We start from the raw sequence: 24,311 nt of genomic DNA, 5'->3' as shown, positions 1-24,311 counted from the left end.
GACAAGTCAGAGGGTTACACATTTTAAGACATGTATTGCAAAATTGTTCTTCGGAAAAGCCATAACAATGTACACTACCGTCTGCAGAAGGTAAGATTGTCTGTTTTTCAAAACCCTTTCCCAAACTAAGTATTATTTTTAAAAAATAGGTCAGTAGTCCTTGCACATGATGAAATCTTTTTCCCTCACACAAACTGCTCAGCCCCTTTAGCCTAAATCAGCCCTAAGTGGCCTTAAGATTGCAGAGAAGGAAAAGAAAGAGAGAGAGAGATGATGCCCTTCTAGGTAGGGAAGTCACCATAATGAATGATGGCTGAGAAATATGTTTTTATCCCTTAACCTGCTTCTGATATGCCCGTATCTTCAGGGCAACAGGTAACTTGCTGAAGGGAAACCCTTCAATTTTCACCCCTGTGGTTAAACGATAAATTCTTTTCTTTTTTTTTCACTTTCAGAATGTCAGAACTGGAAAAGCCCTTAATAGCCAAGAGGTCCAATCCTTTATTTCATAGCCAGGGAAGCTGAGTCAGAGAGAGGGAGGAACTTGCCCAAGATCATAGGAAGTCAGTGGCAGAGCCAATGGTTGGATAAAATTACTGCTAAGTTCTATATTTGTTCTGTATGTGACACTTCCACTTAGAAGACTATCTAAATAGAAAACCCCCTTTCCCCAACATACACTTTTCTGAATTTGATGCCTTAAGGGCAGCTACTGCAGAATAGAGAGAACAATTGACTTCGCATTTGCGTTCCTGATTGGTCTCTGTTTCCAGGGATTGCTTTTCCCGTTAAATGAGACTGATAATAAGAATGGTTGAATGTGGTTTTAGTTCAGAGGTACAAAAGACCTCCAAAGAAATCCCAAACCAAAAAGGCATGGCCTGAGAGGTATCGGTACTGACTTGTGTCATCTACATTTCTCTCGGAAAAATAAAGAAGCCGCTAATTAATATAGAGATATTGGGGTTTGATGAATGTATGTAACATCCACAATGGAAGTCAAATTGGGGACGGGAGGAAGGGAGAACTCTTAAAATAAAAATAGATAATTATGCATATGTGGAGTTGGCTATGAAATAGCTGATGGGTTGGGTCAACTCATAGAGGGCTTGGTATGTCCCAAATACACAACCCAGAAGGCCTAGAATGCTGATCATGATGTCCTTTGCAATAGTGACACAGCTCATGTCTTCAGGGTAAAAAGTGATGAGCTCCAGGATGGGTGGGATGATGAGGGCCAGGGCACTGCTGCTCACCGAGCCCACCAAGGAGATGACCAGGTCCAGGCGCGGGATGAGGATGGCTGAGATACCTGCAGTGAGAGAAGAAATTTAGAATCCAACTGAATGTTGCTGCAAGAGAGGAGCTCAGAAACAAACCATTTGTTTGGAGCCTTATAATTCCGCAGATGCCTGACAGACCGCTTTGGAGAGCTGGGAAGGAGCCCCCTGCAGACTTGAGCTGTAGGTCAGGCACTACAGCTCTGGACTCCCATCTCTGTTTTAACTATCAATATAGATGCTCTCCTTTTATGTTTTATCTGTAGGGTTTTTCGCATATAATATTTATTGGAAAGGCTCCTCTACCACCTATCTATTATAACCTGCTCATTGTAGAGACGGGAGAATCTAGAGCTCTAGAGGGAATGGGATGTGCCCAAGGTCACACAGAGCTGACATGTGATCCATTGAAATGCCTAATCTAAGGCCCTTTCCACTCTACTGTCCTGCCTCCCAAGTATGTGAAAGAACTTGGTTCACAGTAAGGGCTCAATAAATGCTTGACTCTTACCCAGACACTGAATCAACCTTTGTGCTATCTACATAATACAGCCACTGTCTAGAAGCAAGGATGGGTAAAATATGAGAGACGGCTCTGTCGCTGTCAGAATCTCAACCACTTGTTTTCCTACTCTTGGAAGGAGCCTGGTAATTAAGGAGGACATAAAACATGAAGACAGCATTAGGCTCTCACTCCCCACCTCTCCTCTTATATAAACACTCTTAAATCTCCATCTTTTATACATATGGTGAACATATATCATGGATTTTCCAGGGGAGTCCAATTTTGAAAATGTTTGGATGAATAAATATACAGTTTATTCATCTTAACTTTATACAACTATATGATTTTCTGATGAACAAATTAGGGAAAACCTGTTCTGGAAAGCACCCATACTAGCTTGCTGGATCTTGAAGAAAACATCACTTTTTTCTGAAATTGCTCCAACACATCCAATCAGAGAATGAGAGAGACTTATAGACTCTCACAGTTGAGAATCTATCAACCCTCTGATGGGATGATCCCCATCCCAGTTTTCCTTCATGAGATGTTTAATAAATTGCCTACTGGAGGAGGTACAGAGAAAAATCAGCGTCTGTTCTCCAGGAGAGCTCACACTGACAGGGCAGAGAAGATACGTTCAAGGAAAGCTATAATGCAAGGTACACTGGAGGAGGGCTCCTGAAGGGTCAGAGTTGGTCATGCCAACCCACTGCTCAGAGCCCTTCCATGGCTAACCATTGCCCACTCTCCTTAGCACAAGGTCCCTTAGGACTTGGGCCCTGCCAAATCCTCTGGTATGTGTTATCACTCCCCATTGCTTTCAGTTCTACAAAGAGGCCATATGTAAGTACTTGCCTCAGATCTGTGCAAAGCCTGCTCCTACACGTGGTACATTCTTCGCTCCTCCACACCTCCCACTTATCTTTTAAGTCTTAACTGAAATATCACTCCATTGGAGAGGACTCCCTGAGCTGGCCCCAGCTAAGTTACATGACCTTCTTATGTGCTCTTGGGGTATCCTCTTATGATCTTAACCATCATAGTACATCATTGTGTACCATCTTGACATTCATCACACTGTGCTGTAATTGTTTCCTTGCGTCTGTTTCCTACTCCACTGTAAGCCTCATGAAGGCAGGAGCCATGTCTTCTTCATTATTCATTATTGTATCTCCAATGCCTAGCACAATGTCAGACACACAGTAGGTGTCCAACAAATGATTGCTGAGTGAATGAAGGATAATGCAATGGATGGATGAATGGAGGAGGAGGAAGTGGTCATGCAGCATATATCAGAAGCAGGACATGTCATTAGAACGTCAGCTGTCTCTAGTGTTGCCTTCCCTGACCTCGAGTGGCCTGAACTACTCAGTTTTTCTCTTCAACTTACATCCTTCCTACTAGGAATGATCTCAAAACAATATATTGACAGCTTCTTGACGTCTTGATACAGACTGGGAAATCTCTAATACCTTCAACCAAGCAAGAGCACTGTTTCTACCTGTCGAACTCCAGTTATATGAAGTGTAATATCTGATGGCATGTCCTTCTGGACCGCTCCAAGAGTTACACAGCTTCTCCTGACCCTGAACTGAGACTGGATTCCCTCAACTTTGAACTCTGATGCCTGGAGCCTTTAAGACTAAATTTTATCTCTCTCTTGCACAATAATCCCACAGGTGTTTGAAGAAATATAGAGGAGCCCCAAGCCTTCGCTTCTCCAGCAAAACACCCCTAGTTCTTTTCCTCATTCCTCACGGGGCAACTTTTCTGATCTTCTTTCTCTAGATGTGCTTCAGAGAAAGAATTCCTCAGCCCTGTTCGTGTGGTTTCCCAAACATCTATAATAGTGCATGATGTGGAATGAATAAGTGAATAAATGAATGGAAGGAAGCATGAAGGAAGGGAAGGAGGGAGGAAGGTGAAGAGAAGAGTGCACCCAAAAAGTGATCCCCAAGACTTTAACAAATCAGCTGCTTGGGGTTTTTGCCTACATTAGACACTACTTTATGAGACGGCACTTGACCTTAATTTATGACAGGAGGGAATATGGCACAACCAAAAACACAGGCTTTGGTGCTACACATCTTGCATTCGAATCCCAGCTCTGTCACTTCGCAGCTATATGATTTGAGCATGTTTTCATTTCTCTGGCTGTAGTTCTCTGAATTGGTAATATTACATCGCTAGGTCATCATGAGTATTAGATAATGTCAGTATGGTGCCTGGCAAACAGGAGACATATAGAATTGTGATTGAATGAATGATACTTTCTCCTGGAACCCAGCCAGTGTATTCCTTCTATGTGTAGGCAGTAGAGATGACTGTAACATTTACTATGTGATAGCTCTGGTAAGCCCATTTTTCAGGTGGAAAGTCAAGGTTCAGGGAGGTGAAGTGTCTTGCCCAAGGTCACAAAGAAGGCAAGTGGCAGAGCCAATGATAGTGGGATAGATGCCACTGTGGCTCCCAGACACAGCTTTGGGCAAAGAGTGCCCTTTTATCCTACTCACAAGTCAGACAGACCAAGACTGTGCGGACAGACAGGTCTACAGACAGTGCCCAGTTCTCCGACACCTGGGAGATGACAACGGGGATGATGATCTCGGCTGGGACGTGGAACTGGAGAGTGTAGGTGAAGAAGATGCCGACAGAGTACATCAACTTGACTGACTGGTACAACCTGCAGACAGGGGGATGGGATGTGAAATTCCATGTGGCTTCTGGGCGGGGACATTCAGGACTTACTCATTGCTCAGAAGCTGGTACTTGTCATCGAGTTATAGAACTGGCTGACTTCTGCTGACTCAGTCCCGACCTGCCATCAGAGCCACCTAGGAAGCTTATTAAAAGTGCACATTCTTGGAGATTCTGATTCAGTAGGCTTGTGGCTCAGGATTCTGTGCTGTTTTTTCTCTTTTACTTCTAAAAAAAGTTATACCTGCATAAAGTAAAACTCATAGTACAAAAGCCATGCTGTGAAGAGTCTCCCCCCACCCTTGATTCCCAGTCTCCAGTTCCTTTTTCCAAAGGCAACCCCTCTAGCAGTTTTCTTGTCATCTTTCCAGAAATAATCAGTGTATATACAAGCTTATATAGAATGTAGGTACACACACACACACACACACACACCATTGAGATCCATTTCCGTTCATTAAATATTTCTTGGACATTGTTCCCTATCAGAACACATAGATCAGCCTCTTCTGTTTAATAGCTGCTTGGTTTTCCAATTGCTTGGATATACTATAATTATTTTACTGGTCCCCAGTTAATGGATATTTAGATTATTCCCAGTCTTCTGCCAGTAAACAATGCTACAAAGACTACCCTTGTACATGTAACTATGCACATATAGGATACAACCCTAGAAGTAAAATGCTGGGTAAAAGTAAATGTGATTTAACATTTGACAGCTATTGCCATTTTCCCTTTACTGTCCCAGCATACTGGGGCGCTTGCTTCCGCACACCCTTGCCAAAACACAGTGTGTGAACACATGCTGCTCTTTGCCATTGCGTTTGTTTAAAATTGGCATTTCTGTTATGATAAGGGAGACAAAGCATCTTTTCAAATATATAAAATGCTATTCTTTGGATTTGCATGTGAACTGTTTGCTCATGCCCGTTTTTTCTTGGGTTATTGGTCTTTTCTTATTGGGAAGGCATATTTATTTATCCCTTCTTTAAGGCTCCTCTGGAGAGTGTCATGACCAGCCAAGTTCAGAGCAGGTGTGAAGTCCTCATGGCACCACGTTTTCCAGCTGAGGCCCCTGGAAGGAGAGCACCCGCTCGAGGTAGCTAGTGGTGGTCCGAATTGCCCAGAATAAGAACAGCATATTAGGATGGCATACATCTTAATTGTATAAAATAAGTCACAACTTCAAAGAAATCCCACGTTTACTGTCTCATCTAGTCATTAGCAGAACACAGTGAGATGGGTGTGGCCGGTGATGTGTTTCTCATTTTACAGCTGCGGCCTGTGGGAGTGAATGCCTCATCACCCTCCTCCCCTCTGAAAGACCAAGGCTGCGGGAACACATGACAATGAGAAAAGCAGACTCTCGGTGAGTGCTTACTATGGCCAGACGCTCTTCTAAGGATTTTATGTATATTAAACCAATTAATCCTCACAATCACTCCTTGAGATAGCATGGCAGTCATTTGCGCTGTTACCCAACACTTCTAGTTCTTCCCGGCTCCGGGTAGAATTTCACTTCCCTGCCCCTTGGAGTGAGGTGTGGCCATGGAACTTTCTTTGACTGATGGAGTGTGAGAAGAGACGTAAACGGCATTGTAAAGGGCATGATTCATTGTGCCCTCTGTCATGGCAACTGGCAACATTTCAGGGAGTGGCTGTTCCATCAGGCTGGGTCCTGGAGCGGGGGATGGTGCAGAGCTGAGCCCCAGTCATCCCAAAATGGACATGTAGCACGAGCATAAAATTAAGCATCTGTGTGTGTTCAGCCACTGAGATTTTGGAGTTAATACTGGAGCATAATAGTCTATCCTGACTGATACAAATGGGCATTAGTATCATCCTCTCTTTACAGAGGATGGAGATGAGGTCTTCAAGATTAGGTAGCTTGTCCAAGGTCACATAAGAACCAGGATGCAAATCCCATCACTCAGCTTTAGCACCTGCACGCTTAAACACTTGGCTCTACTGATTGCTTAGTCACTATGCACCCAGTGCTGCCAGAACAAGGGGAACAGTGAACACTTGCTGAGTGCTTGCTATGTGCCAGCCCCCAAAATGTTTCCTGGATGAATGAATGACTGAGTAAACGAATGAATGATCAAATGCAAGAACTCCAGACCAAATTCCAACTGAAGCGTAGCAATGGCAGTCTAGGTCCATTTCTGGAATTGGGGGCCTACATGTTGGTCCAGTGTGGGGCCCTCAATCATTACTCTGGAGTTATACTTTTTGTGGTTGCTGTTTCTGTTTCCCCAACACTCCCAGATCGTTCTTTTTCTAGAGCGTTTGAACCCTAGGGTCAGACAGATTTAGTTTCAAGTTCCAGTTTCTCACCAACAATGTGAGCTGGGAAAGTTACTTACAGCCTCTCCAAACATCAACTTCCTCATCTGTTGAATGGAACTGATAACAATAATGCTTACTCATAGGGCTGTTGTGGGAATTAAATGAGATAATGCACAGCGCCTGGATTATCAAAATTATCTGTTATCATAATACTGATATTAGCAGTTAATATTTGTTGCTAATGATAATTCAAAAGAATGCCACATTCTGTTGCTAAGGCTTGGCTCCCATGACTCTCCTCCCCTCCCCACTTCAGGTGGGCAGGGACATACCAGCAGTTGGGCAAGTTGAGGGTGATGCTGGCCTGGGTGTTTGGTCCAAACTTCATGTACCCCAGTGTCCCCAGGCAGATGTAGAGGACGATGACAAGGGACATCCCCAAGTACAAAACAAAAGAAAACCGCTGTGGTTGCTTCATCTGGTTTTTGAGAGACAGAACCTGGAGGTGAAAGGTGGTTGCAAATGAAAAGGTAGAAAGAGATGTAGCTCCTTGTGAAGGAGCAGGTTCCCCTACAAGCATGGACATCTTTCTCCAGGTAGCCCTGGGCCAGGAAAGGCTGCATCCCCTCTCATTTTCCTCCATGCTCTCTATTGCCAGGAGTGCCCTACTCCATCTGGGAAGATGAGTGAATTCTCACTCAGTCTTCAAGACTTAGAGTGGTACACGGAGCAGTTGGCGCCCTGAGAATGGGTCCTGACTTTTCCCTCCACCAGGAGAAGATCACATTCTGCACTTTTCATAAATACTATTATTTAGACCTCTGGAACAATAATTGGCTTCCCCAAAGAGCACTAGGGACCACCCACTCAAAACCCGCATCAATCTTACCATGCCAACGCCTTCAAATGTGAAGACGGCTGTACCGAAGAACAGCAGGAAGGTCTTCCAGCTTGCCATCAAGGGTAGTTTGCTGGGATCTGGAATCCCCTGAAAGGAAGAAGAAGGGCATTGACTTTGCCATGGCATAGAAGACATTCCAAATCTTTGCCTGGTAGAAAGCTGGCCCATACCTGAACTCAACGGACACGGAGTTAGGAGCACCCATGAGATATCTAAAGCTGAGTCAAACTTCTCTTTCTCTCTCTCTTTTTTTTTTTTTTTGCTGAGGAAAATTCACCCTGAGATAATGTCTGTTTCCCATTTTCCTCTTTTTTTTTTTGTTTTATGTGAGCCCCTGCCACAGCACGGCCACTAACAGATGAGTGGTGTGGTTCTGCACCTGGGGACCAAACCCAGGCCACTGAAGCAGAGCGCACCAAACTTTAACCACTAGGCCATCAGGGCTGGCTCCTTCTCATCTTTTTAAAAAGTTATTTATTTTTATTGTGATAAAAGATATGTAGCATATAATTTACCATTTTCAGTTTTTTTAAGTGTACAATTCAGTGGCACATTCAGTGGTATATTCACATAGCTGTGCCACCATCACCACTATCCATCTCTAGAAATTTTTCATCATCTCAGACTGGAATTCTCTACCCATTAAATAATAACTCCTTATTACCCACTCCCTGGTCACCTCTATTCTACTTTCCGTCTCTATGAATGTAACTATTCTAGGTACCTCATATAGATGAAATCATATAATTATCTTTTTGTGAGTGACTTATTTTACTCAGCATAATGTCTTCAAGGTTCATCCGTGTTGTAGCACAGATCAGAATTTCATTCCTTTTTAAGGCTGAATAATATTCCATTTGAATGGATTTACCAGATTTTGTTTATCCATTCACCAGTTGATGGACATTCGGGTTAGTTCTATCTTTTGGCTATTGGGAGCCCTCTCATCTTTACATGTGGGGAAAGCAGGACCCAGGCAGAAGAAGGGAATTGCCTGAGGCCACTCTGTAAGTTAGTGCCGCAGCTCAGAGAAGAATTCAGGCCTCCTGTTTTCCAGTTCTCTGATGCCCCTGCCCCATCACTTCTCTCAGAGCTGTGCAGTCTACCAACCAGTACAGCAGCGATCACAGATCCAGAGGGAGCAATTATTTTAATAGACTTCTGGGGTGGGAAGGATAATGGCTCCCCAAGGATGTCCACGTCCTAGTCCCTGAACCTGTGAATATGTTCTATTACATGGCAAGGGAGAATCAAGCTTTCAGATTGAATTAAGGTGGCTAATCAGCTGACCTTAAAACAAGGAGATTATCCTGAATTATCTGGGTCGGTCCAGTGTAATCGCTAGGGTTCTTAAAAGTGGAAGAGGGACTCAGAAGAGAAAACCAGAAAGACGGCAGCAGGAGAAAGACTCAGCCTGTCATTGCTGGCTTTGAAGATGGAAGGGGGCCACGAGCCAAGGCATGCAGGCAGCCTGGAGAAGCTGCAAAAAGTGAGAAAACAGATTCTCCCCAAAACCCTCCAGAATAAAGCACAGCCCTGCTGACACCTTGATCTCAGCCCAGTGAGCCCTCCAGAACTGTAAGACAAATTTGTGCGGGTTTAGGTCACTAGATTTGTGGTAATTTGGTATAGCAGCTGTAGGACACTAATACAACCCCCAAAACCTTCAGATTCAAAGAAACGAAACTATAATGGTGGAATTTCAGAGCCTGTGATAATAGCATAACTTGGGCTTGGGAAGCAAACTGACAGGCATTAGTGGACAAACTACTTTCTGTTTATCAGTTTCCTTGTCTGTAAACTGAGGATAAAGGTACTACTTCCAAAATAGTATCACGTGACCATTCAATGAGTTATTATATGTGAAGAACTTGGCACCAAGTAAATCAAATTCCTTTATCATTCATGGAGCTGTTGTCAACCTACCACTCTTAAACAATTTCTGTTGGTTATTTGATGAAGTTTATCTCCCCAAGTGAAGGTAACCTCCTTGAGAGCAGACCCCCTGTCAGTTTTACTTACCCATGAATCCCCAGCCCCCTGTGCAATGCCTGGATCACAGAAGGTATTCAATAACTACTTGTTGAATGACTCATTGTTATCCAGTGTGACAATGATGATAATGATGATGACTAGCTTTTATAGCTTGTCGGGCAGAAGTGTTCATGGATGTCACCTTAGCAGGGGCTGCTCAGAGCAGCATGTCACTTTCCTCACCTTCACTTGCCCATAATGATAACAACCCTCTCCAGGTGTCTCAGAAGCCCTGGACACTGACCCCCTTCTGCGGTGGTTTCAGGCACAGACCTGCACGATATACTCAAAGATCAGAGCCATGCTCCCCAAGGTAGTGATGTTGGCCAGTGTCGAGAAGACGGACAGCACCTTGAGATTCTGGATAAACACCAACAGGACCAGGAAGGGCAGGATGATCAGCATGTAGAAGCGAATGTCCAGGATGGGGATCAGCACCAGGCTCTTCCTGGGCTGGCAGGTGTTGGACGTCACGTGGGCTTCTTCCACCATCTGATGAGAGCACAATGAAGGGCGGTGTAGTTGAGTTGCCAGATTAAACACAGGACGCCCAGTTACGTTTCAATTTCAGATAACTGACAGATGACTTTTTAGTAAAAGTATGTCCCAAATACTGTATAGGACATGCTTATAGTAAAAAAAAAAATTATTTGCTATTTATCTGAAATTCCAATTTAACTGGGTGTCATATATTTTTATTTGCCACATCTGGTAACCTAACAGAGCGCCCAAGACTGTGACAATCAGAAACCCTTAGAATCATGAAATCTGAAGGCTGAAGGGTCCTTTTGACATCTAGACCAGCCTCCTCTTCCTTACCAAATGGGTTTCTTTCACACACCCCAAGAACAGGAGTTCACTACACAAGAATATCTTCTTCAACTTTAAGTAGCTTTGAGTTAGAAAGTTCTGAATAGGGATCAAAATCTGTTTGGCTATTCCATCTACAATACCTGTCACAGTTTTGGCTGTTGGAGTGCCCAAAAACAAGTCTGCTCCCTCTATTCCATGAAGCCACGGAAGAATGCCGTGATTGATTCGTGATGCCTGTTAGGAAAGCACCGAGGGCAAGGTTGCAGCTGGTGTGCCTTTTGTCTAGTTAGTGATTTTCTGCAATGACAAGCCCGAGATACCTAAAGTACATCTCCCCGACACTTTTCAGGCTAAAAATTCGGTTATTTCTGATTGGACATGATTGCAAGCCTCTCTCTCCATCCTGGTTACACCCCTCAGATGTTGCTTTGGTTTCTCTATGATCCTTTTAAAAAGTGATTCCCAGGAGTGGGGGAACTCCAGAGTGTGGTCTGATGAGGGAGTAGGCTACTTACCTGTTGTAAGTTGTCTGCCATGAACATAAAATAAACACTGCAGAAGCCCAGCTGAGTGATGATTAATAAGAAGCTGACAGTGTACCTGAGAAGGAGAAAAAGAGGCAGACAGAGGAAGAAACAAGCTATTTTTTAAAATGCATTTACTGCTATTTTTTGAAACAATTATTTATGGTATTATCTTTAATATTTCCCCACATTTTTTATTTTGAGAATTTTCAAGTCCACAGAACAAGTTGAAAGACTAGTTTTATTAACATACATATATCCTTTACCGAGATGCACCAATTGTTAACTTTTGGACCTAACTGCATTATGTATGTGTGTGTATGTGTGCATGTATGTGTGTAAGTATGCATTCATCCATCCATACACACACACGCAATACGCATTTTTTCAGAACCATTTGAAAGTCAATCACAGATATCATAACATTTCAGCCCTAAATACCTCAGCATACTTCTCTTAAGACTATGATATCCAAAAAATCAACTTCAAAATCATCAAATTTATAGTCCATATTTTAAATAACCCAATTTTCTCCAAAATATCTTTTATAGCTGTTTTTATTTATTGTTATTATTTTTTTTATTTTATTGAGGTCATAATAGTTTATAACATTGTGAAATTTCAGTTGAACATTATTATTTGTCAGTCACCATATATATGTGCCCCTTTACCCCTTATGCCCACCCCCCCAACCCCCTTCCCGTCTGGTAACCACAAATCTGTTCTCTTTCTCCATGTGTTATCTTCCACATTTGAATAAAATCATATGGTGTTTGTCTTTCTCTATCTAGCTTATTTTACTTAACACAACACCCTCAAGTTCCATTCATGTCGTTGCAAATGGGATGATTTTGTCTTTATTTATGGTTGAGTAGTATTCCATTGCATATATATACCACATCTTCTTTATCCACTCATCAGTCGGTAGGCACTTGGGTTGCCTCCATGTCTTGGTTATTGTGAATAATGCTGCAGTGAACACAGGGGTGCATGTGTCTCTTTGAATTGCTGATTTCAAGTTCTTCGGATAAATACCCAGTAGTGGAATAGCTGGGTCATATGGCATTTCTATTTTTAATTTTTTGAGAAATCTCCATATTGTTTTCCGTAATGGCTGTACCAGTTTGCATTCCCACAAGCAGTATGAGGGTTCCCTTTTCTCCACATCCTCTCTGACATTTGTTGTTATTTGTCTTGGTAATTATAGCCATTCTAACAGGTATAAGGAGATAGCTCATTGTAATTTTGATTTGCATTCCCCTGATTATTAGTGATGTTGAACATCTTTTCATGTGCCTGTTGGTCATCTGTATATCTTCTTTGGAAAATGTTATGTTCATATCCTCTGCCCATTTTTTGATTGGGTTGTTTGTTTTTTTGTTCTTCAGTTGTATAAGTTCTTTATATATTTTGGAGATTAACCCCTTGTCGGATATATGATTTGCAAATATTTTCTCCCAGTTGGTGGATTGTCTTTTCATTTTGTTCATGGTTTCCTTTACCTTGCAGAAGCTCTTTAGTCTGATGAGGTCCCATTTGTTTATTTTTCCTTTTGTTTCTCAAAAAATTAAAAATAGAAATGCCATATGACCCAGCTATTCCACTATTGGGTATTTATCTGAAGAACTTGAAATCAGCAATTCAAAGAGACAAGTAGACATGGTATTCGAAAACATCCTTCTAAGACTGATGTCAAAGAGTGTACTGCCTATATTTTCTTCTAGGAGTTTTATGGTTTCAAGTCTTACCTTCAAGCCTGATCCATTTTGAGTTAACTTTTGTGTATGGCAAAAGATAATGGTCTACTTTCATTCTTTTGCGTGTGGCTGTGCAGTTTTCCCAACACCATTTATTGAAGAGACTTTCCTTTCTCCACTGTATGTTCTTAGCTCCTTTGTCAAAGATTAGCTGTCTGCATATGCGTGATTTTATTTCTGGGCTTTCAATTCTATTCCGTGGATCTGTGTGTCTGTTTTTGTGCTGGTTTCATGCTCTTTTGATTACTATAGCTTTGTAGGATATTTTCAAGTCAGGGATTGTGATGCTTCCAGGTTTGTTCTTTTTTCTCAGGATAGCTTTAGCTATTCGGGGTCTTTTGTTGCCCCAAATGAATTTTAGGATTCTTTGTTCTATTTCCATAAAGAACGTCACTGGGGTTCTAATTGGGATTGCGTTGACTCTGTAGATTACTTTAGATAGTATGGACATTTTAACTAAGTTTATTCTTCCAATCCATGTACGTGAAATATCTTTCCATTCCTTTATGTCATCATTGATTTCTTTCAATAATATCTTACAGCTTTCAGTGTATAGGTCTTTCACTTCCATGGTTAAATTTATTCCTAGATATTTCATTCTTTTTTTGGGGATTTTAAATGGGATTATATCCCTGAGTTCTCTTTCTGTTTGTTCATTATTAGAATACAGAAATGCAATGATTTCTGTAAGTCGATTTTGTACCCTGCAACTTTGCTGTAGTTGTTGATTATTTCTAATAGTTTTCTGATGGATTCTTTAGGGTTTTCTATATATAAAATCATATCATCTGCAAACACCAAGAGTTTCACTTCTTCCTTACCAACTTGGATACCTTTTATTTCTTTTTCTTGCCTAATTGCTCTGGCCAAAACCTCCAGTACTACGTTGAATAAGAGTGGTGAAAGTGGGCACCCTTGTCTTGTTCCTGTTCTCAGAGGGATGGCTTTCAGTTTTCCCTATTGAGTGTGATGTTGGCTGTGGGTTTGTCATATATGGCATTTATTATGTTGAGGTACTTTCCTTCTATATCCATTTTATTGAGAGTTTTTATCATAAATAGATATTGGATCTTGTCAAATGCTTTCTCAGCATCTAATGAGATGATCATGTGATTTTTATTCCTCATTTTATTAATGTGGTGTATCACACTGATGATTTGTGGATATTGAACCATCTCTGTGTCCCTGGTATAAATCCCACTTGATCGTGGTGTATGATCCCTTTGATGTATTGCTCTATTCGGTTTGCCAATATTTTGTTGAGGATCTTTGCATGTATGTTCATCAATGATATTGGCCTTTGAATTTCCTTCTTTGTGTTGTCCTTGTCTGGCTTTGGGATCAGGATGATGTTGGCCTTATAAAATGTATTAGGAAATCTTCTGTCTTCTTCGATTTTTTGGAATAGTTTGAGAAGGATAGGTACTAAATCTTTTTTGAATGTTTGGTAGAATTCTCCAGAGAAGCCATCTGGTCCAGGACTTTTATTTTTTGTGAGATTTTTGATTACTATTTCAATCTCTTTATTTGTGATTGTTCTATTCAGATTCTCTATTTCTTCTTGGTTCAGTTTTGGGAGGTATATGAGTCTAAGAATTTATCCATTTCTTCTAGATTGTCCAATTTGTCGGCTAAAAGTTTTTCATAGTATTCTTTTAGATATTTCTGTGGTATCCATTGTAATTTATCCTCTTTCATTTCTAACTTTATTTATTTGAGCCTTCTCTCTTTTTTTCTTAGTGAGTCTGGCTAAGGGTTTGTCAATTTTGTTTATCTTCTCAAAGAACTGCCTCTTAGTTTCGTTGATCCTTTCTAATTTTTTTGTTTCAATTCCATTTATTTATGCTCTAATTTTTATTATTTACCTCCTTCTGCTGACTTTGGGCTTTGTTTGTTCTTCTTTTTCTAGCTCTGTTAGGTGTAGTTTAAGATGGCTTATTTGAGATTCTTCTTGTTTGTTAAGGTGGCCCTGTATTGCTATGAATTTCCCTCTTAGGACTGCTTTTGCTGAATCCCATATGAGTTGGTATGGTGTATTTCATTTTCATTTGTCTCCAGATATTTTTTGGTTTCTCTTTTAATTTCTTCAATGATCCATTTGTTGTTCAGTAGCCTGTTGTTTAGTCTACACATGTTTGTCACTTTCCAAGTGACAAACTTTTTTTTTCTTGTAGTTGATTTCTAGTTTCATAGCATTATTGTCAGAAAAGATGCTTGATATGGTGTCAATCTTCTTAAAATTTTTGAGGCTTTCCTTGTTTCCCAACAAATTGATCTATATTTGAGAATGTTCCACTTGAGCTTGAGAAGAGTGTGCATTCTATTGATTTTGGATGGAGGGTTATAATATATATATATATATATATATATATATATATATATAAAATCCATCTGGTCTAGTTTTTAATTTAGTTCCACTATTTCCTTGTTGACTTTCTGTCTGGATGATTTATCCATTGATGAAAGTTGGGTGTTAAGGTCCCCTACTATTATTGTGTTGCTGTTAATATCTCCTTTTAGGTCAATTAATAGTTGCTTTATGTACTTTGGTGCTCCTGTGTTAGATGCATATATATTTATAAGCATTATCTCTTCTTGGTAGAGTGCCCCTTTCATCATCATAAACTGCCCCTCTTTGTCTCTCATTGTCTTTTTTATCTTGAAGTCTACTGTCTGGTATAAGTATGGCAACACCTGCTTTCTTTTGTTTGCCATTACCTTTGAGTATTGTCTTCCATCCCTTCACTCTAAGCCTGGGTTTGTCTTTAGAGCTGAGATGTGCTTCCTGGAATCAGGATATTGTTGGGTCTTGTTTTTTAATCTATCCAGCCACTCTGTGTCTTTTGATGGGGAATTCAACCCATTTACATTTAGAGTGATTATTGATATATGAGGGCTAATCATGCCATTTTATCACTTGTTTTTGGTTCTTCTGTATTTCCCTTGTTTTTTGTCACATGCATTTTGGACTGCCAATTCAGTTTTGTGTTCTCTATGATGGTTTTCTCAGTTTTCTTTTTAATTATGATTTGTGTCTCTGCTCTGATTTTTCCTTTAGTGGTTACCATGAGGTTTGTGTACAAAAGATCTCGTAGACGAGATAGTCCATTTTCTGATAGCCTCTTATTCCCTTAGTCTAAGCAGTTTCCATCCCTTTCCTGTTCCCCTTCTAAGTTATTCTTGTCACAACTTATTCTGTTTTTTGTTGTGAGTTTCTGGTTAAAATGAAGTGATTGATTATATTTATTCTTGATGTTTTCCTCTCCTTTATCTTTAATGCTATAATTAAGTGTTTGCTAATCTGTTCTGATTGAGAGTTGCAATTTTCTGATTTTGTCTGCCTGTTTACCTCTTTGCTCAAGGCTTTGTAAACACTTTTTGTTTTTTCAGGTATGAGGGACTTCTTGATTATATCTTGTGTGTGTTGGGTGTCTTGTGGCAATGAATTCCCTCAGTTTTTTGTTTATTTGGGAAAGTTTTTACTTCTCCATCATATCTGAAAGATGTTCTTAGTGGATAGAGTAGTCTTGGCTGAAAGTTTTTGTCTGTCAGAATTTTGAATATATCATACCACTCTCTTCTGGCCTGTAAGGTTTCTTCTGAGAAATCTTCAGAAAGCCTGATAGGGGTTCCTTTGTAAGGTATTTTCTTCTGCCCTGCTGCCCTTAATATTTTTTATTTGTCATTGATTTTTGCCAGTTTTACTAATATATGCCCTGGAGAAGGTCTTTTTACATTGATGTAATTAGGAGTTCTATTAGCTTCTTTTACTTGTAATTCCAGCTCCTTCCCCAGGTTTGGAAATTTCTCAGCTATTATTTCTTTGAACAAGTTCTCTTCTCTTTTCTCTCTCTGGAGTATCTATAATCCTTATGCTGTATTTGTTAATTGAATCAGATATTTCTCATAGAATTTCTTCATTTCTTTTTAGTCTAAGTTCTCTCGCCTCCTCCATCTGAAGCATTTCTGTATTTCTATTCTCTAAAATGCCAATTCTATCCTCCATAATATCAGCTCTGTTATTTAAGGACTCCAGATTTTTCTTTACCTTATTAATTTTGTTTTTCATCTCCAACATTTCCGATTGGTTTTTCTTTATAGTTTCAATCTCTTTTGTGAAGAATTCCCTCTGTTCACTAATTTTGTTCCTGCTTTCATTGAACTGTCATTCTGAGTTCTCTTGTAACTCATTGAGTTTTTTTACGATAGCTATTTTGAATTCACTGTCATTTAGATTATATATTTCTGTGCCTTCAGAGTTGATTTCTGGGTGTTTGTCCTTTTCCTTCTGGTCTGGAGTATTAATATACTTCTTCATACTATTTGATGGGGTGGATTTGTACCTTCACATAGTGATAGTATCTGGTCACAGATTCCACCTGCCGCTGCTGTGGGGCAGGAGCTGTGTATTTTGAACCTGCTGCGATCCCATACGTCATGCCTGTCTGATCCTGGGCCACTCCTTGGGACTGTAGCAGCCCTGCGGGCTCTTGCACTGAATGGGAAAGTGACCACATGAGGGGTCAGCACTGCTGCCACCTGCTCCCACAGTCCCACGAAGATGCGCTCCCCTCTTCGGGTTTCCATGGTACTATGGGGGTTTGCAGCAGCTGGGAGCTCATTTGCCTGGGTGTGCAGACCCACCACCATCTCCTCCTAGATCACACCACCTGTTGTGCTTGGTGGGTGGGGCCTCCCCACTGAATCTGCACCTAAGCCACTCCCCAGGACTATGGTGGCATTGTGGGCTCTCCCACTAGACGAGGAAGCATTCACAAAGGTGCTCAGGGCTGCTGCTGCTTGCTCCCACTATTTTATCAAGACTTGTTCCCCTCTTTGGGGCTGAAACAGAACTATGGGCATTTGCAGCAGCCGGGGACTCATTCACCCAGGTTCACAGATTTGCTGCCATCTCCTCCTAGGTCACACCAGCCATTGTGCTTGGTGGGTGGAGCCTCCCCACTGAGTCTGAGCCTGGGCCACTCCCTGGGACCACAGAGCCACTGTGGGCTCTCCCACCAGATGGGAAGGTGCTTATGGGGGGCCTCAGGGCTGCTGTCATCTGTTCCTGCAGTTATGCCAAGATGCATTGGCCCCCTGGGCTGCAGCAATGCAATAGGCATTCTAGCCAGGAAAGAAGTACAGGTCCTCTCAGGGGCTGGGCAGTGTTCACCTATCTCCACCTCCACCCCAGGGGTAGTCCATCCCCCTTGTATAACTGCATGAGTCTCTCTGGCGTCCTGATGTGCTGTGTGTATATCTTCTGCTGGTCAATGAATGTGCATTTAGTTGTAGTTCAAAGGGGGAGAGACAAAGGGAACACCTCACTCCTCCATGTTGCTGACATCCTCCTGTTTTTATTTTTTTTGATTCAGGATCTCATCAAGGTTTATTGCATTTGGCTATGTCTCTGTAGTCTTTTTTCATGTAGTGCAGCCTTGCATACATCCACTTTTTTTTGTTTTCTATGATGTTGGCTTTTGGGGAAGCGTCCAGGCTGATTGTCTTGTAGAATGTCATACATTGTGGACTTGTGATTGTTTCCTCATGATTAGATTGAGGAGAACACTTTTGGCAAGCATACCACAGAGATGATATTTTGTACTTTTTGTTGTCACATTGGGAAGCACATCCTGTGGTTCCACTGTGATGGTGACTGCCAGATCTCTCTGTTGTAAATATACATTTTCCTCTTTGTAATTTGGGGGTAAAACTTTGAGATGGCATGAGTATCCTATTCTCCTCAAACTAAGGTTTTTAACATTCATTGATGATCCTTGCCTGAATCAATTATTTTATCAGTGGTTGCAAGGCAGTGGTTTTCCAGTTCCACCTGTCATTTTTCCTAAATTTATTAGTTGGCATTTAAGAAAGCGATATTCTTCCCTCTTCCTTTTTTTTTTTTGGTATCACAATTGACTCATATTAATTATTTTTTAATTTAAAATATTATATTCCCTTATGGTCATTATTCTTTTGGATTCTTAAATTGTCCCAAATTTGGAGATACATTTATTTTTTTAAGGGAACAAAGATATGTTTCTCTACTTAGATTTTCATATTTGCATCAGTGTTTTTGAAATCGGGTTGTAGCACCAATTACATCAGAATCATCTGAAGTTTAGGCAAAACATAACAGAGTCCTGGTTTTCATATCAGCCTGTTGAGTCAGAAGCGTGGTGGTGTCACGTGAGACTTCAGAATGGAGATGATTTTTTCTCTCTTTCTTAAGATTTTCAAACATAAACAAAAGCAATGACAATTAACTCAATGACTCCTTGTGTGCTCATCCCAGGTTCAACAATTATTATCTTTTGGCCAATCGTCTTCCATGTATGGATCCCTTCACCCCCACCACACACATGCTTCTTTTGTTGGAATATTTGTAGCAAACTAGAGACCTCAAGTCACTTCACCTGTAAATAATTCAGTATGCAGCTCTAACAGGCAAGGGCTTCAAAAAATATATAACCAATATGCCATTATAATCCCTTACAAAGTTAACAATAATTTCTTCATATCTTTTAATATTCAGTCCATATTCAAATTTCTCCAATTGTCTCAAAAACATCTGTTTTACAATTGGTTTCTAAACAAGTCTATACATTGCATTGTGTTATTAAGTCTCAGGTTTTTTAAGCTGCTTTATTCCTCTTGCCCCGTTTTCTTTTATCCCCTGGCAACTTTTCATTTTTTCGGTTGGTGCTGAAGATACCAGATAAGTTGTCCTGTAGTATGCCCCATTTTCTATATTTGGTTGATGACTTCTACATAATGTCAGTTATTTTGTTTCTCTCTCCTCTGTGTTTCCTGTAAACTGACATTAGATCTATTGGCTTGATTAGATTGAGGTTCTTCATGTATCTTTCCGGCAAGGATATTTCCAAAGTGGTGCTCTGTATTCCCTACTGAATCCCATATAAGACATCATATCGACTGCCCCATGTCTAAACATGAGATCCTAAGATCAGTACCTGGGGTCTGGTGGTGTCAGTGTGTTCTTCCTTTACAAAGTTTCCTAATGACGTTTCACCTAATAGCTTGAGCATCCATTGATGATAGTGGCCTACATGGAATGGGCAGTTTTTAATCAAGCCCCACAGATATCCCTTAGCACACTAAAAATCACAAATCATGGGTTTAAATATTTTCCCAGCTCTTTCTCAGTTCTGAAACACCAAAGACACGGTACAATGTAAGAAACAGGAGCTAGATATTTTGGATTCCAGTCCTTGTTCTGCCATTAAATTCCTGTGTAACCTTGGGCAGCTTCGTTGCCCTATCTGGGCTTTATTTTCTTCCATTTGAATAGGCATGGATACGGTGATCTCTAGATACCCTTCCTGCCCAAAAGTTTTATTCAGGTTGTCATCAGAAACTGATAAACCTTGATGAGAAAGGATGGGCAATTGGGAGTCATCCATGATTACTGCCCCATGACCCTGCCTGTCAATCAGAGTGACTCCTGATCAGGAGATCAACGATCTACTGAGAGTCCCAAGAGAGGAGCTGCAGAAGGGATCTGGGCAGCCACAATAATGACTCACTACCTCCTGAGGGGCTCTGCTGGGAAAGGCTGAAATGTTAGGTTCTCAGTTGAGTCTCGCTCCACCACTGTCTGTGTCTATGTCCTTGGACATGTTGTTTTATATTTATAAGCCTCGGTCACCTCAGATTTCCAGGACAATAAAGACTCACTCTGCCTACCTCACAAGGTCATTGAGATGATCAGAGGAGCTAAGACCTTAGAAAAGCACTTCATAAGCCGTAACCTTTTTATCAAGCAAGGGAACAATCTAAATGTTTACCATTAGGGGAAGGATTAAACCAAACTATGGTATACATACACACTGGGGAACACCGTGAGCCTTAAAAAGTAATGAGGTACATCTCTATGTCCCAACGTCGAAAAAAATCTACAGACATATTATTAGATGAAAAAGGTAATTTCCAAAAAATTTCTAATTAACGTACAAGAAAATCGAAAACAAAATATATATTTCCATTCACACATATATTCACGTGCACAGAGAGAAAAAGTCTGGAGGAACATTCACTAAGTATCTGATTGCTTCTTGGATAAAGAGTGGGAGGGAGGACGGCGCTATCAGAGGAGATTATATTGTTCCACAGTTTGCAATAAGCACACATTCATTTAAAACCTGTGTAAATAGAAATAAAGGAAGAACAGGTGGGGATTATTATTATTGTTGCTATTGTTACTATTACTACCACTATGACATCCATGACGACTACCTCCCCCACATCGAGTGGGTCCTCAGCCAGGTGTTTGGGCAGGTTTCGAGGCTGTACATCATGGCCTCTCCATAGTCCACGAAAGTCTTCTGCAGTCTGGGGAAAGGACAAGCAAGGAGTAACTTACAACACTTTTGTTAAAGGTACAATTTACTCCTGAAGTGAGTCATGATTATGCATTTGTGTGTTAACATGGAGCATTCTGGTAATTTTCTAGCAACAGTCTTAATGAGATATTTTATAACAGTATACTTTTAAAACTTTCAGGAGTCTGCCGTTTTTCTGTAGCTGCCTTTTTAAACACTAACGTTTAAGTGGATTTGTTTTTTAAAGTCAATGGTAGCTGTGCCTTGACTTAGGTCTGCAAACCAGGAGAGAGGGGCTGTGAAAGGTGTGAGGTGTGCGGGAGGAGGAGGAAGCAAGGGGAGGCGAGGTGCGTACAGTCAAGCCATGGTTGTCGTTTCTGGACTCATTTGCCCGCCTTCCCACTGCGAGGGAGCTGGAACATTTGAGATGCCCGCCTCCGAGGAGATCCCATGCAAAAGGTGATATTAGGCTCCTGCCCAGCACCCTGTAGGATGTGACACCCAAGTTCCAGCCTATTTTGTCCCCCTTCCCTAGGCAGCCCTTCCTGGGATGGGGTGTGGCGGGGTGGGGAGTCCAGTCGAGGAGCTGTCTATGAGTCAGCAGGGGCAGGGCAGGTTGCCTAGGGCCCGAATCCCCAGTTTTAACTGCACAACTGAGGAAAGCAGCTGGGAGAGAGCAAGGGCCCCAGGCTTGTCAGGGGACCAGAGTTGAAATGCCAGCATGCCCCTCAGATCGCTGGGAGACCTTGAGCAAGTCTCCTTCCGGGCCTCAGTTTTTTTTCACACGCAGTCGCAGTGAGAGGTGGATGCGGAGATCCTTTGGGAACATGGCGCCATCTTGCTGTTTTTGTGATTACTCACTGTGCTTGGCATCTTAAACATGAATGAGGTCACATTGCATAGGACTGGCATATACATTAATCTGAGGGTTACAAATTCAACAGCGATGGGGAGCAGACAAGTGTCAGTAACAGGGTGAGAGGGGCTGGCTACTGAGAGAATGGAGACAGCGGCAAACCCTGGGGCACACGCCCTCTCTAGAAGGGGTGACTGGGACTCCGCTCCAGCGGAACGAGGAAGGGATGAAGCCCCGAGGTGCGAGATTGTCTGACTGGTGAGGAGAGGTGGAGATTTTCTTTTAATGCGAAATCTCCAGGTTTTAAGACATTGACTGAAAAACAAAACAAAAACAAAATCTGTGGGACATATGCGGAGGCCATAGTCAGCTCTCAGGCCATCATCTGTAACCTGTATATTAGAAAAAATGAAAAACAAGTCATCCAAAAAAAACACAAAACACAAACCCACGGAAAGGCTCTCGTGAATGGCATAGATGTCCCAAGGCTGCATGGTGATAGAATGGTCCCAGCAGGCGTGAGGGAGGAGATTTGCAAAATAATTAAGGAGTGGAGTCAGACAGGGCTTCAAATACCAGCTCTGCCACTTCCCAGCTGGGTGACCCTGAGCAAGGCATTTAACTCATCTAAGCCTCAGTTTACTCATCTTTAAGATGGGAATGAAAATGGTGCCTACCATAAAAGTTTACTGTAAGGAGAAAAGAAAAGACGGCTCGCAAAGCTCTCGCCATGTACCTGGCACAGTGTAATTGTGCAATAAATTTAATGGCTGGATGAGTAAATGTTCTTTTCTTTCTGGAATTGTTTTTGCGTTGAAGTTTTGAACGTATAAACATTGAGTATTGTATATTTGCTCTATTAATGATTGAAGTCATTGTGAACTGTTCATTTCATTGCTAACTATGTTTTTTACTTTTACTAAATTGTCCCAAAAAGAGTTTCCCTGGAACAAATTATCCTTACAAAGTGTGTGCATTGAGTTGGGGGAGGATGGGAGGGGAGATAAGAGGAAAAGAACGACACCCTTAAGTGTCTTGCACACACGTGGAAGTTCATGGAGCGTGTTTGCATCTTTTATCACTTTCGATCTTCCCAGGTGTGGATACTTAGGGTCAGAGGGTGCAGGAACTTGACAAAGTCATTCAGCTAGTTAGTTGCAGGGTTGGTCCTGGACCTAGGAGTTTCCAGCTTGGATTCCTTATCACCCCCTCCCCTGCCTCTATAGAAGTCAGGGCAGCAGGGACAGTGGCCTAGAGAAGCGTCCAACTAATCAGGTCATTGGTCAAAGGAAACTCCGCACACCCTCCAGTGGGGCCTGGCCCGGGGGTGAGAGAGAAGCAGGGCGCTCACCTCTGACTGAGGTGATGGGCACAGTTCAACAGGATGACCATGCAGTGCACGGTGAGGATCCCGATGGCCAGCAGGCTGATAGGGCCGACCTGGAGGGGGAAGGAGAGGAGCGGACACTGAGCCACAAACTGATGGCTCCCACAACCAGCCTTCTCCCAGCCTGGGTGCTGGGTCCCCTCTTGGAATAAAGCTGCCTCTGGGGTGAGAGCCCCTGAATGTCCTTGTGCGCTCAGATGCTCTGGGTTGAATGCCCTTTGTAGCATCACTGCAAAGTGGCTGCCCAACCTCTGCTAGGATACTTTGCCTGACAGTAAGCTCACCACCTCACCAGATAGCCCATGCCTTTCCTCATCTCCCTTGAATTCTCCCTTCTAGATCCCTCGCTCCTTTTTCACACCCCAGCCGTCACTTCCTCCCAGATACTTGAAGACCGAGGTACCTCTTAGGACTTGGCTCTCTCCCTCCAGTACAGGGTTGGCACAGGGGCACTATTAACATTTTGGGCCAGATGGTGCTTTGTTGCGGGATCTGTCATGTGCATTGTAGGCTGTTTAGCAGCATCTGTGCCCTCTACTCACCAGATGTCAATGGTCCTCCCTCCCCTGCTGAGTTGTGACAACCAAGAATGTCGCTAGACATTGTAAATGACTTCGGGGTGTGTGTGTGAAATTGTCCCCAGTTGAGAATCACTGCTCTAGTATGTCTAACTTGTCAATTTCTCTTTTATTTTTTTAAATAAAAATTATATATGTTTAAGGTGTACCCAGGATGATTGATATACGTATACATAATGAAATGATTACTACAGTCAAGCTAAAGAACATATCTTCTCCTCACATAGTTTCCATTTTTTTGGTATATGCGATGAGATAAAAAACAGAGCTCATTATTTATCATAATCTCCCAGATGTGATCAGAAAGGCCTAAAGAGGGACCCCCTCACCTCCTTTGTGCCTTTATAG

The 24,311-nt window shown here is 41.8% G+C and overlaps 1 protein-coding gene across 2 annotated transcripts in view; it reads right to left on the bottom strand.

Annotated features, from left to right (window-relative positions):
* Positions 1-477: 477 nt before the first annotated feature.
* SLC36A3 (solute carrier family 36 member 3) overlaps positions 478-24,311 on the bottom strand; it is a 36,069-nt gene continuing 12,235 nt past the window's right edge. The window contains exons 3-10 of one of the 2 annotated variants that reach the window (XM_008523883.2): positions 23,350-23,438; positions 21,057-21,152; positions 11,035-11,119; positions 10,058-10,198; positions 7,661-7,759; positions 7,104-7,270; positions 4,299-4,468; positions 478-1,312 (exon numbers count right to left, since the gene is read on the bottom strand). In XM_008523883.2, coding sequence (XP_008522105.1) covers positions 1,050-1,312; positions 4,299-4,468; positions 7,104-7,270; positions 7,661-7,759; positions 10,058-10,198; positions 11,035-11,119; positions 21,057-21,152; positions 23,350-23,438 — 1,110 coding nt within the window. In that variant the 3' untranslated portion in view covers positions 478-1,049. Of the gene's footprint in view, positions 1,313-4,298; positions 4,469-7,103; positions 7,271-7,660; positions 7,760-9,979; positions 10,199-11,034; positions 11,120-21,056; positions 21,153-23,349; positions 23,439-24,311 lie in introns of both variants that reach the window. The other variant, XM_008523882.2, reaches the window with a different exon arrangement.

The sequence above is a fragment of the Equus przewalskii genome, chromosome 13, assembly GCF_037783145.1.
Source record: "Equus przewalskii isolate Varuska chromosome 13, EquPr2, whole genome shotgun sequence".
Lineage (NCBI taxonomy): Eukaryota > Metazoa > Chordata > Mammalia > Perissodactyla > Equidae > Equus > Equus przewalskii.
This window is presented reverse-complemented; position numbering and strand designations above follow the sequence as displayed.